At 37.5% G+C, this 13712-nt stretch overlaps 1 protein-coding gene across 1 annotated transcript in view; it reads right to left on the reverse strand.

Annotated features, from left to right (window-relative positions):
* GRIK2 (glutamate ionotropic receptor kainate type subunit 2) overlaps window positions 1-13712 on the reverse strand; it is a 429339-nt gene that overhangs the window by 264334 nt on the left and 151293 nt on the right. The window contains exon 4 of the mRNA XM_013948819.2: window positions 2741-2922. Within this exon, the coding sequence (XP_013804273.1) occupies window positions 2741-2922 (182 nt within the window). The remainder of the gene's footprint in view (window positions 1-2740; window positions 2923-13712) is intronic.

The following is a 13712-nucleotide window of genomic DNA, read 5'->3' on the forward strand; positions in this document are numbered from 1 at the left end:
TAAAAACATGAAAACCATTATCTCATTAGAAATATTACAACTTCATTAGAAACTGCACAACTAAAACCACTGTTAGGTTTTATAACACAGGATTTTTTCTTCTTTTTTAATAAAGCCAAGGTATCTTCCTCTCTGTATGGAACACATTTGCAGTTCTCCTGCCTATAATCAGGTCTTTCATTCTCCACACAATTTCTACACAAGACGTGTCCTAGGCACATCTGTAATTTTAGATTTTGCTATGTGCTGTTATTGATAAATCCATTTCAGGTAGTTTCTCTCGAAATTCATTTTTAACCTTCATCTTCCCTCTCCACTCAGCTTCCATATCTGTTTTCTTTTTCTATAGAGGGCACAACATCAGAGAAAATGCATTGTCTGTTTTCCATGTTTTCTGTTTCTCTCATTCTCCTTACTTCTCAAAACACCTCTCTCCTTTTTTCTCTTCAAAACATTGCTATTTTATTCCCTTCATTATTCCAGTACTTCCCTAACCTTTAAATCTTGTATGTTTTCACTGGTTGCCTGGTGATGCAGTTACCACTGAGATTTGCCCTAATTTAATTATGCTGTGTGGATGGTTGTCCCCCCCCCCCCCCACACACACACACCCTTTTCATGATATTTTTTTGGCCAGAAAACAGTAGTTCCCATTTCACTGGCCTCTCAAAGTGCTCCTTCTCTGTATTTTCTACATGTTTTCTTCCCCCCAACTTCATTCTTAATCCTTGCAAACAATCATCCTCCCAAGAAGAAACTCCTTGTCATGCCCCTTTGCCAAGTTTGTCCCTCCATTTTCAGAAAAGCTTGGTTAACTAATAGTTTGCAAATGTTTCCATCTTCATATAAAACATTTTTATTATTTTTAGCAAAAACTTGTAAATACAAATTTAGTAAAAACTTGTAAATATTTGGAATGGTATCACTAAGTGACAACAAATATAGTGCTTTTTGTCAATTTTGACAGCAAGAACTCACATTCAGCTGCACAAATACCAAATGTAAACACATTGAAGCATAGAAATATTGGAGCTGAACGGAAAGCCAAAAAGCTATAGAAATTTATATGAAGATTTAAACACTCACAAAATAATTCTTCCTTCAACTTCCTTCTATAGTCTTTAGGATGAGCAGAGTAGTTTTCTAAAACAGCTTATAATTTCATTTAAAGAGGATAACGTTCATCCTTAGGTCCTGGGCCATGATTAAAGATACAATACTTTTAACTTTGTTCCCATTTGCCTCTAGTCATATCTGTTTTTCACAATGTTGCATACTGTGAAAGAAAAGTTTCCTTCCACCTAAAAACTATCAGGTACAGTATAAATAATGTACCTCAATAGACTTATTGGTAGTGTTACAGCTTTATACTGCCACTATTACATACTTTCCATCTGCATTTTTAAGATATTAAAATAATTAAATGTACATTCAGTGGTTCGGGCTAAACAGACTAAATACACTGGCGTATGCATAGTGAAGAGCAAACATCACCACCAGAAGTTTGAAATTTCTAAAAATGAATAAAAGCATTTTAATCAATGCACAATAAAGAACTAATAACGATAGTATACGTGTATGTTTAATAGTGTTTGTTTAGCATTTTAATTGCTCCCACAACAATCCCCCAAGGTGCCTTTAATTAGAGGTATTTTTTTCAAATCTTAAAGAATGCATTTACTTTCTATTTCAAATCAAAAGGATATAGCATGATGGTAAACATAATACAAACATGAATTAAAGTCAGTGAAAGCTGAGCATTAGAAATGTAGAATACATTTTTGTTTCATCTCTCTTATCACAAGGCATAGTTCAATTAAAAAAACTATGAGAAAAATGGCTTCCAAAAATGAGAATTTCTCAGTCTCTGGAGCCAGTTCACTAAAGGTGACTTACAAGGGCACCTCTCTTTTGCAAACTTTAGGCTTACAGTAAGCTTTCTATTAGCTGTATCCTTTGCATACCACTTAAATCTCTTGCCACCTTCCCTGATGACAGCTTTGGAAGACACCAGTGGAATCTGCTTCCTCAGTACACAGATAGTAAATATTTGGGATTCTCCTATATTTTACCTATTCATCTTGTACAAAACAGAGCAAGCACCTTTGCAGAGCACCTATCCAGGGGTATTCTGCCACTCTGCACTCCTATTATTGGTGCAAGAAGAATATGACTCTAAAAATATCAATTAGTTGTATCAGTGGAACATCTTAATGTGGTCATCTAGTAAGGAAATTAATTTGCAAAGGTATTCAAATGACCTACCAAATCAGAACAATGTTTTTCTATTGTTAAATTGTTTTCTATTGTTAAAAGATACTATTCAAATCTCAATTATCTGATTACAAACACACCATTTAGAAGCTTCAATTAAAAAAAAAAAAACTTCATTATATAAAATTACACTAAACAAGCATTTTAAACCTTGATATCAATTCTCCAAAGTACCAAACCTACATAGCTGCAACACTGATAATTTTTATCAGATGAAGTGTATGGCGAAATACCCTTCCTCCTGTATATGGACTGATTAATCTGCTTCTTTAGAAAACTTAATGAAAGCAGCTACCATTATAGTCACCAAAAAAATTTGCTCTGAAGTTCTCAGCTGATTTTAAGTTAGGCCTCAGTGAAACTGACACACAATTCCCCTGCTTGTTTAATGTCGTTAAGATTGGGTATTACTTTTATTTATTAGGGATGAAGAAGATTAAGCTATCTAAAGCACAATGAGGATTACCTGTTTCAAGATGCCTGCTGCCATTTCATGGCTGCAGTCAAAGATTACATGGAACTCCTTGCCTCTTTTCATCTCCTTTAGCAATGGCTTTGCATCTTTCGTGTCAGCTGGCAACTGACGAATTTTTAGTCTCAGGTTGTACCGTGATGGAGCCTTGATGAGCTCTTGTAATCGAATAAGGCCTTAAAGAAAATACAGGAGGCAAAAGAAAAGAAAATTATTAAAACTAAAACCTGACCTTGCTAGCAGGGCAGTTTATTATAAACATTCAGAATTTCCTGAATTTCTCACTCTTCCCAGTATGCTACAACTGATAAATAGAAATCTTATTTTTTTATATATACACACACACACACACACACATATATATATATACACATCTGCACGCCCAGTACTTTCATATCACAGGTCTTTTTTTCTCCCTTAATATTGACAGACAGTAAGCATCCTCAGTTAGGATTACCTTCAAAAATTAAGATTAAATCTTCCTTTAGCATTGTCATAGAACTACGACATTTCTCTTCAAAGAATGCATATAACTATCCTAATTCAATTAAAGAAGTATCCCAGACTAATAGTTGTAAGCAGACTAGCCATTCTCATAACTAATCTATCAGGTTTACATACACAGTTGTAGTTCATTTCAGCACTGTAGTACATTCTCATATAATCCACATGATACTACTAAATTAATTTTTCTTTCTTGATTATACAGTTAACAAAACAGACTTCAGCAGCAGCAGCAAAAAGGATGAATGGATGACTCATGCCATTGCATTCGTCTTCAGTACTCTACAATTCCACTTTGAATTACTTTATTTTTACTATGGAGTTACTTGCAGAAACATTTTTCCAAAAATCTTTTGTTTCACATCAGCATGACGGTGCATGGTATGGTTTTAATATTGGCAAAAAAGATGTACTCTGCTGTGCTAACCTCCTTCCTGCATTGGAGAATACTCCACTAAGTGGCAGTAACAGGGTTCATCATATGTTCCCAGTGCACATATAATACACCCAGCTACCAAAAAAATGGGAGTTCTGCTTAGGATTTCAATTAAAGCAGCATCAGGGCCTAAATGAAGTGCTTCAAACATCTGAAATTACTTACTTCATGACATCAAAAATATTAAGGGAGATGAATTTTATTATTACTTACTAATCCTGAAAGCTATGCTATGATACCATCATAGGGAGCGTTGTGCAGTATAAAAAAACTGATACTTTATTTTATCTCTTATTATTCTTCCTGGTTACAACTGGATGTCAAAGTTGTCTTGATTTCAGGAAAATATGCTCTTGTAATGCAATATGAAACTATACTATGGCCTCAGCAAGAAATTGTGATAACCTTTGACAAAGGATTTGGTTTTGTTCTATACATAACCATTTCCCAACATACAGTAGTCTTTTAATAACATAATACTGAGAGAGTTCTGATTTTTTGTTATGAAGCTTCACATTTTAAAACTTAACTCTAATCATTTCCAGCAGAAGGAGACCAGCTGAATATATGTGAAAATAAAAACAGTCTTCTGTTTCATCATCTTCCCTTTTTCAACCCTGCCTAGGATCCACACTTTCAACAATTTCTGCAGAAATTATCTGGAACAAAAAGTATAACCTACATGTTATATTATTTTACTCAGTTAAACCTTCCTAAATTAAGACTGCAGGTACAGGCATCTGGCAGAAGACCCCAGTAGACCTCTTATGCCCAAAGGCAGAGTGGGGAAGGCTGCAGGTATCTCTGAACCCACACAAAGCTTTGAGCACTCTACACAAATGCATCTTCCCTGAGGGATTTATATGACAGGAGATAGAAACAGTGACTTACATCATAGTAGAGTTCTAACATAGTTCTGGAATAGCTAGGTAGAAATTCCATGAGGATAACCTTGCTGGGTAGTCAGTTTAGGAATATTTTCTTCATCCACAGGTCTGTGTCATAGATACAATAACTCATATTTTCCATATAAAATTATAATGGCAAAACAATAGTGGTCCTTTCTACATAACATAACATAACATAACATAACATAACATAACAGCAAGCCAAAGTTTAAAGTGAGAATAAAATATTTTAGCTCAAGAAGAAATAAAAAAAATATTTCTACATTTCCAGATTATTTGTAATTGCTTGCTAAAAGAAGTCAATTTGAAGCTTTGGTTCAGCACAAATAACTCATAAATAATTTAGATTATTATATCTGGCAAGTCTAATTTTAGATCTGTCCCACTTTGTTTGCTTCATTTTTTTTTGCTTGTCCTGGTTAGAAAAGGAAATAAAGTCAGCATTAAAAGCTTCCTTTCCTATACTTAAATCTTCTTTTCACATGAATTTCTACAAACCTTCACATCTAGAAGACCAGCAACTTCACTCTGTGAAATACATTTCATATTAAAAAAAAAAAGCTTTGGGAATTATGGAGAAGGATATCACTGACAGAACTGCTAGCTAGAATGCTGCCTATGTCAGTAGTTATTTAAGTATCCAAAATATTTAATTTGTGACAGCTAATTAGTGGCTACTGTGGAAAATATTAGTGATCATAGTCTGGTTCCTTGTGAACATCCTTGCACATCACAGAAACACCACTACATTTACTGGCAGTCTTTACTAGAGATGCTGAGAGCAGAACAGATATGGAAACTGAACTCATGACTAGACCCAATCCCTCCTGGCTAAGACATAGAGAAGTAATAGGTATGGCACATGTGACTTCTGACTGAATAGCAGATGTGAATATAGAAGGGGTGTTTTTTCTCTTTTAACTAAGTGCTTATACATCAACTGCAAATTAGCATCACTTTCAGATCATCCAGCCAATTGTTTGAAAGTACAGCTTTAAAATGAACAAAACCTAGCATACCCCATAGCCATTAACCACCCTATCAACAATAACTGATAATAACATATTAGCAAGAATAGGTGGGATTGTCCCCAATCCTTTTCCATTTCCTTTTAGTTAAGAAAAATAATTGAACTGGACTGTGTGCCCTTGAGGTGAAAAAATTAAGATTTCCCATTGAGGGAAGGATCACATTTCAAAGCTGAGTCTCTCCCAAAGGCAAAGTCCTGCCAGCTTCTCACCTGCTCTAATACCCATATATCTTCCACTTAAGAACTCCTACAAAGCACAAGAGTAGCAATATGGGACAGGTAGTATGATAAACTGCCCCAAAAAAAGAATTCCAGGGTTTTAAGGCTCCACTAGTCAAATATGATTCAGAAGGCAGGCAAAAAGTCTTTCAAACAGCCAAGTCAGTTCAAATCAGGTAGTGCTGCAAAATGCATTGCCGTATAACAGATAAACGATGTATGAGCTGCCAATATGTGTACTGGTGATATGTATCTATCTGAATCAGTCACATTGCCCTTAAGAAAAATAACACAGGGGAAAAAGTGGCAGATTTAGGAGACTGGAGAGGGGAGAAAAAAAAAAAAGGATGTGAATGTACAGAGATCTTCAAGACCTTGAATCTCTGAAATATTCAAGAACAGCAAGAGAGACAGAAGTAGCTTTACTCTCTTGTGTAGTATTCTGGAATCAGAACCACTTTAGGATGAAGCTTATTATGTTTACGGAAACAATTATGAAATTAATTTGATTACGTAAGACATAGAAGTGATTCATGAAGTTCAATTTTTCTATACAAGTACTGAATTCAGTATTTTTCATATCCCAAGGGTTAAAAGGAAATCTGATTGTTCTTTCTTGATCACATGCTATTTGTTCTTTTAAAGCATTGTTTACTTACAAGGGCAAAGTGCCTAATTTTTATGCCTTATTCATATTCTCAAGTGTTAAATCCATCACTGAATTTGGAGACAGGAAGGGCATTTAAGACTGTGAAGGAATGTTAAGATGGGACAGAAAAAATGAAAAAAAGGAGGCTGCTTTTCTCTGTAGCAAGTGCAAGAAGTTCAAAAATTTTACTGAATAAATGCAGGACATTATAAATTGACAGTTCCCTTGATCTAGCCCTATTCCTTGCACAGATTTTTTACAGTTTTGGTCTTTTATTGTAGGTCCAAGGATTGTTACAGAATGGTGAGAAGCATTTTGTGATTAGAGAAGCTTGTGAAGTAGATGTCTTGCAGTACTATTCTGATATATATTGTATGGCTGACAGTGACTGCAGGGGGTGAGAGTCAGCAATTTAAATAGTTCCTTTCAAGCTTCGTTCCATTTCAGAGCATTATTCAAGAAGGTGAGCAAAGTGGACACCACCATGTACTCCTCATGAGCCTAAATGGCCTGTTCAAGAATTAAAAAAAGAAAGTCCTTCTCTTCATAAATCTTGTCATGATAGGGCTTCCACAGAGGAAGGAAAAATCCAAACAAAATTTGAAAAAGAAGACTAGCAGTTGCAGGAACTAATACCAGAGCAATTAAAATCTGTTAATGAGTACCCTCTGATAAGTGCAGTGTCCGAACAAAAAATCAGTCAGAAAACAAAACTGTTCAGGAACTTAATATCCCTTCAGAGTATCAGAAAAAGGTTTCTGGTCACAGTAAGAAATTTGGGAGCTTAAACATAAAATATTATGTCAGATATGGAGGAAAACACAGGCAGCATCTACAGGCATCACTGGATGGAAACAGATATTTACAAAAAAAAGGTTTCTAGATTCATAACTAGAAACTGTTAGAATTTTGAGAAAGTACCTCTATAAGCAAAAAGGAGAACTTTAAAGACAACTGGTACTGGTTATGTAACATACAAGAACCCTACGGTCCACTGAAGAGACAGAAAGCCCTCTGCAACACTGGTTGGGGGCGGCTGGCCTGGGGTTTCTTTTTATAATGTAAACACCGATGGAGCAGATCGGTCTTGATGTGTTCATGCATCTCTGCCTGACACAGAGACTGCTAATCGATATTTTCTGATAGCTATGAAGTATTTTACCAAGTGTACAGAAGTTTATCCATTAAGAAACACACAAGATAGATAGAAACAACAATTGAGCCATATAGTCTGAAGGGTTTTCCCTGGAGTCTAAAAGCAATTGCATGTGTGTATGGCAGGGGCTACATATTGCTTGCTAGGAGGATCTATATATCTGAGAGAGAGATGATGAGCAAAAACACCAAAGCACCACATCATGATGGCAGTAGGGATGCTATAGAAAACAACCAGAGGAATCTGAAAAGGTGCGGAGGAAAATCAGAGAATACACACCTCTCTAGTGCACTGATTGGACCTCAGCGCTGGTGCAGTATAAGGGTGCATGAAAGCATACGAAAAAAATATTTAGGGCTTCTAACTGTCAAGACACATACACAGTAACCATTGAATTTTCTCAAACCATATTTTAAAGAAAAAGCACATCTTCATAAATTCCAGATATTTCAAAGCTAAGGTTTTTCTCCTGCCCTCATCAATGAGAAATATAAAAGTAACTTTATGCTTTTAATGTGTAGTATTCTTGTCCATAATTTCAGTGTATACCCTAACATTTAATTACAGTAACAGCTACAGTTAACACTAACTTTTATTTGTAGGATTTGACAGTGTATTTTTCATTGTCTCTCCTGGATATGCATCACCAGCAGTATTATGTCGGCCACAAAACATGTTCCAGTCTACTAAATGACTCACTTTGGTAGTCCACTGGGCCATCCACAACAATAAATATTTGTTCATCCTCAATCACACTTATAAAATAAATCCATGCTGGCACAAATCCAACAGTTTCCAACTTGCTAGGCTCCCTCAAGAACAATTTGGGAGAGCAAAAATCTCTCACTTGCAGGGGCTGCCACCTCCTGCACCGAGTCCCACAGATACGGCACTGTGGAAAACACACAGTACAGGGAATTATCCTGAAGCTATGTCACGGGCAATAACTCTCACAATAATTACCCTACAGCTTCTACTACAAAGAAACACCTCACAGAACAAAAATCATACAATGCTCAGCATAGCTCTGTGTGGTGCTTTTATTTCTACGTAAGAACAGAGGCTGGTGAAGTGCTGAGAAATACCATCTCCTCATTAGAACATCTGTGGGATTTGAGAGTCTGGATGCTAGTCCAGATTTTTCAGATGTGGCTCACACTTTGAAAGAAAACTCTACCAAACGTAAAGCAAAAGCTGAATGTTTCCTTCCATACCGTAACTAGGAACTAGACATAGCCTACAGCTGGATCCGCTACCCTCATTTTTAATGGACCTGATAAAATACAGTATGTTTCTAATATTTGTGATGCATTATTTGTGTTAAGTGCAAAACTGTGGCACAGGAGGTGCATTTCATTTCTCCTGCCAAAAAAAAAAAAAAAAAAATTCCCTCAGTAAAAACCCTCTCATTAACCTGAGAAACAAAAACAGGCAGTCTCGTTACCTTTGCCTCTCCGTTACCCTTGGGTGAAGGTAAGGGAGCTGAGCCATGCTGGAGATCATTGCCTCTGACCGGCAGAAGCCACAGGCGCTGAGAAGAAGCAGGGGGCTGCCGAGGTGGCCGGCGCGGGAGCCCCCAACCAGCGCACACCAGCCGCAGCTGGTTCCAGCCGGTTCTAGGCGGCTCTGAGGCCAGTGTAACCAACAGTGGGGGAAGCAGGGGGGAGAGGGGAGAGGACAGGGAGCCCAAAGGAGGCTGAAAAATACTCGAAAAAGAAACCGGCTGGGTTGGCGACAGGCTTTTGCAGGAAGGTGGGAGGTGTAAGCCCCTGAAGGACTGTGGCCACGGGAGACCCAAGCCGGGGTGGGGACCTGCCCCCTCCCCCTGAAAGACTGCAGCCCAGAGTGACAGAAAAAAAAAAGTGGCATGCAAAGAAACAGAAAACTGTTAAGCAAAACACCTTCAGCTTCCTCTGTTCCTCATCACCGCACTGGAGAAATTTTGATGGATTGAGTGTAACTTGTGAATATACAAAAAGTATTTTCTTTTTCCTCTACAGCGGGGGAAGAGAGGCGTTTATGTAGGCAGGGGGGTTTTTGTCCTTCATACCAACATCAATGATCGAAATTTCATGGCGACTGGTAATTAGATAGAAGTCCCTGACTTGAAACAGTTTTGCCTGCAATATTGTCTGACCATTTTGAATAGTTTAATTTTTTCTGCCTTTTCTAGGTTAAATATTGAATAGCAGCTCATTATTTGTTACCTAAGAAAAATCAACGTACTGAAAAGGTGTATATGTAGCCAAAAAGAACAAGCTACTATATGTTATGGGTAGCACCTGGGGCCAAGTGTGGACAGTAATGGTTTCCTGACTGCTGGGGGGTCACCACTCTTCTCCTCTTCCCACCCCACCCGAACATCCTGGTTTCTGTAGGAAATAGGTGCACAAGTCAAAAAATATCCAGGGCATTAAAACACCACACAGTTAGGAAGTAACCAGGGGATCCACATATGATATAAATAGCTTCTGCCACAGGGGGTGGGGTTTCCTAGCATCTTTATAGAAGCAATCTGTACTTGAAGTTTCATTTTCTACAGTCAGTTATAGGACAAGGTACATTTAAGGCTTCCCTCACTAAAACTTGTGTCCTCCGCTTATCAAAATGACATCTAACTTGTTTAGTCTGTTTCTCATAGGCCTGAATACATTAGGTGATGCAAGACACAAAGTAATTCTTTGTTGCCTTACCTTTTCAGATGTTGCCAAAATTCCTTTTATCCATATTTTTACTTCTTCCTCATAGTGTTATAGCCTATTTGGATGACTGAGGCCCCCAAGACTCTAGGAGGACTGTTTCTTACTGTGTCCATGGGGCTGCCATCCACTGTCATCTATGGGGCTGCACTTTTACCTTTCTACCCTCCATGTATATGGATAAAAGGGCTAGACACAGGCTAGCTTTAGGTCAAAAAACATTGAGTATTTATACATTAACTATTTTTCTTAATTTTCTGAGTTACTGTAAGTCCCAAAGGAACTTTCTCTGCTATCATCTGTCATATGAATGAAATGGACAAGTTGGTTACTCAGGATCAGAGAAGCCAGCTATTACACACTGAGAAGTAAGTCTCTGGATTAGCAAGGGACAATTTCAAAAAAGCACTTCTTGTAGCTCTTTCTAATCAGAAAAAGAGGTAAAAAGCCTCCAATGAAGGGAAGAACAAACTAGGAGAACTACAAGGACAGTGAAGCTAAGGACAAAACAATTCATTTCTTCACCATGATTTTGAGGAGATATTTGTCAACACAGATTTCAGCCTGGAGCATTTTTAATATAACTTGATTTACAACATAAATTGAAATACAACCCTCAGATGAAATGCTGACTTCTTATTTTATTTCATTACAGGATCCCAGTGTGATAAAAAAGAAAGTGGTGTAGCCAAGCTCTTGAAAAATCTTTTACAACAGTATAGAAGCAAAATAACTGCTGCATTTTAGAAATGTACTTCCTGCAGTTTCTTTCACCAGGGACATCTTTTTCCTGTCCCTTTAAACTCTCAGTTCCTTCTTTTAGCAGCCACTGTGATAGAGTCTTATCTCTGAATGGCTGGGAAGAAGGCGGTGTGAGTAACTCTTTTCAGAAGCTGCCATCAATTCATCTTTAAGGAGAATCCTGAAGGAGCAGTTTGTGAGCTCTCCAGCTGGCAGCTTCCTCCAAAGAGATCAATCACATTACCTCTTCGACATGTTCAACTTCAACCAGTCCAGGAAGCAAGAGTCCCAAGTTTGTTTTAAAACCTGCGTCTCCAGCTCAGCAGTCTTGCAAGCCATTGCTATGCCACCTGGCCAGCTCATCAAACTATTTATCATTTCTGTTAATGCTGCCTTTGTGCTGCACAGGAAGAATGCAAGCAAATGCACTTTGCAATAGGCTGAACACATGAACCTTTTCCTGTACAAAAGAACACTAATTCTCTTTTCAAGGCTAATCCTATCTTCAAAATCTCACAAAATTCAAAAATAGCAATATATTTCCTTGTTGAGCTGTCAGAATAGCTTTTTTCTGTTTTCAGAAGGGTCTCTCCTCCCACACCTCTCAGTACCCTTCTCCTCCTTCCCCCCTCCCCCAGTTTTTCCACTTATATCTCAGAAGGATATCCTTGCATTTTGGACTTTGAAAAGCATATGGATAGGAAAGAAGAGTATGCCAGTTTATTGGGCATTGATAGCATGCTTCAAATCAGCCAGAACAGTTCATTGTTAAAGAATGATTCACAGATCTTGAACATCCTGAACAGATTACTCATAAATTCTCAGGAATAGTTCTATCTGCCTCATCCTCCACTTAAAAAATACCTCTAGTGAAGGATTAACTGAGAAAAAAAGAAAAAAAAATCAATCTTTGAGAAATTGCACCTGCTAACAGGACAACATGAACAGTGAGCTGCTCTGTGCTTCTTTGGTTATAATGGCATGATACAGAAACACCATTAAGAAAAGTGAAAAGAAGAAAATAGAAATTAAGGAAAGGACAGATTGATGGAGCATTCTCATGTATTCATATTTAGCTTTCTATTACATTAAGATCACTTTACTCAATTCTGGCAATGAAAAGCAGCCTTAAAATTGTCATCAGTTATATTTAAACCCACTTAAATATGGTACTGAAATGGTGCAAAATGTCCTTAATAGAGAGTGTGCTTTAAGAAAGAAACCTTGAGATATTTAGTCCAGAAAAATTTATTTTCTTATTGTAAACACATTTAATCCAGCTCCTTGTTACCAGCTTTAGAGTCCAACATTTTAGCTTTTTTTTTTCTGTCTTGTAGTTGGAGCACAGGCATTAGACAATAATCAGAATGCTACATATATATATATATATCCCTGCATTAGAGATTTATGCCGCTTTCCATTTGCAATATTAAAAATACTCTGTAATTCAATGGAGGTGACATGAAGTTCAAAGCTCTCTCATTTATGCTGACATAAATATTTTTCTATTGTTCATCTTGATTCTTACCAGAAAAATGATAGCAGTACATCAGTAAAAAGAAGAAAGAAAAGTATCTGATTGCTTGCTTCAGTAGCTGTCTTGCCAAAGTAAATCCTATATAACAAGACCATTGTCAGTATAGCTGTTCTGTTTAGAATAATTTCAGCTTAAAATTTAAAAACTGGATTCATTAGGGCAAGCCTAGATACACTAGTCACCCATGACAGTAACAGTATTTGCCAGAATGAACTCTACAAGTGTCTTTGTATGCCAAAATTTCCCTCCAGGGGATGGAGGGGGTAAAAAAGAGTAGGTGTATAGAGGCTCTATAGCTCCCAACTACCTGTCCTTACCTCCTTATCAAAGCATACTTTATGATCTACTGCCCCTAAGTCTTCTTCAGAGATACAGAAGGACTCGTTTGTAAATCAGAACACCCTTAGACTATGTTGACATATTCACCCATATATTGGTGAATTAATTCCAGGCTTCACTGCCCTCATATATGGCACATGCAAACACATCTAAAGAAGGTACAGTGCTTCAAAAACAGCATTTAGTATGGATAGGAATAATCTGATCCTAAAGGGCTTGCTTGTTTTTTGTGTTTGTTTTCAGAAAAATGTGTTTCTTCTGAGCATATCACTAACGAAAGTTTCAGTCACGTTGAAAAAACAGTTATGTGTCATCAAGTATGAAAGGCCAAAAAAAAACTATGTTACTTTCAACTGAATACATTTTCATCCTCTTGGGTGAAAGTCATGCCGGTAATCAGAGAATACTTTTCTGTTTAGCTAGCTAGCTCTCTCGTACTAGCATTTCTTTTTCCAAATCCACCTCTTCTTCGAGGGAGGTGATTCTCCCCCTCTACTCAGCCCTGGTGAGGCCACATCTGGAGTACTGTGTCCAGTTCTGGGCTCCCCAGTACAAGAGGCATGTGGCACTACTGGAGCAAGTCCAGCGAAGGGCTACAAAGATGATTAGGGGACTGGAACATCTCTCTTATGAGGAAAGACTGAGAGAGCTGGACCTGTTTAGCCTAGAGAAGAGAAGGCTGAGAGGAGATCTTATCAATGTGTACAAGTATCTGAAGGGAGAGTGTCAAGAGGATGGGACCAGACAG

This window comes from Apteryx mantelli, chromosome 3 (genome assembly GCF_036417845.1).
Source record: "Apteryx mantelli isolate bAptMan1 chromosome 3, bAptMan1.hap1, whole genome shotgun sequence".
Lineage (NCBI taxonomy): Eukaryota > Metazoa > Chordata > Aves > Apterygiformes > Apterygidae > Apteryx > Apteryx mantelli.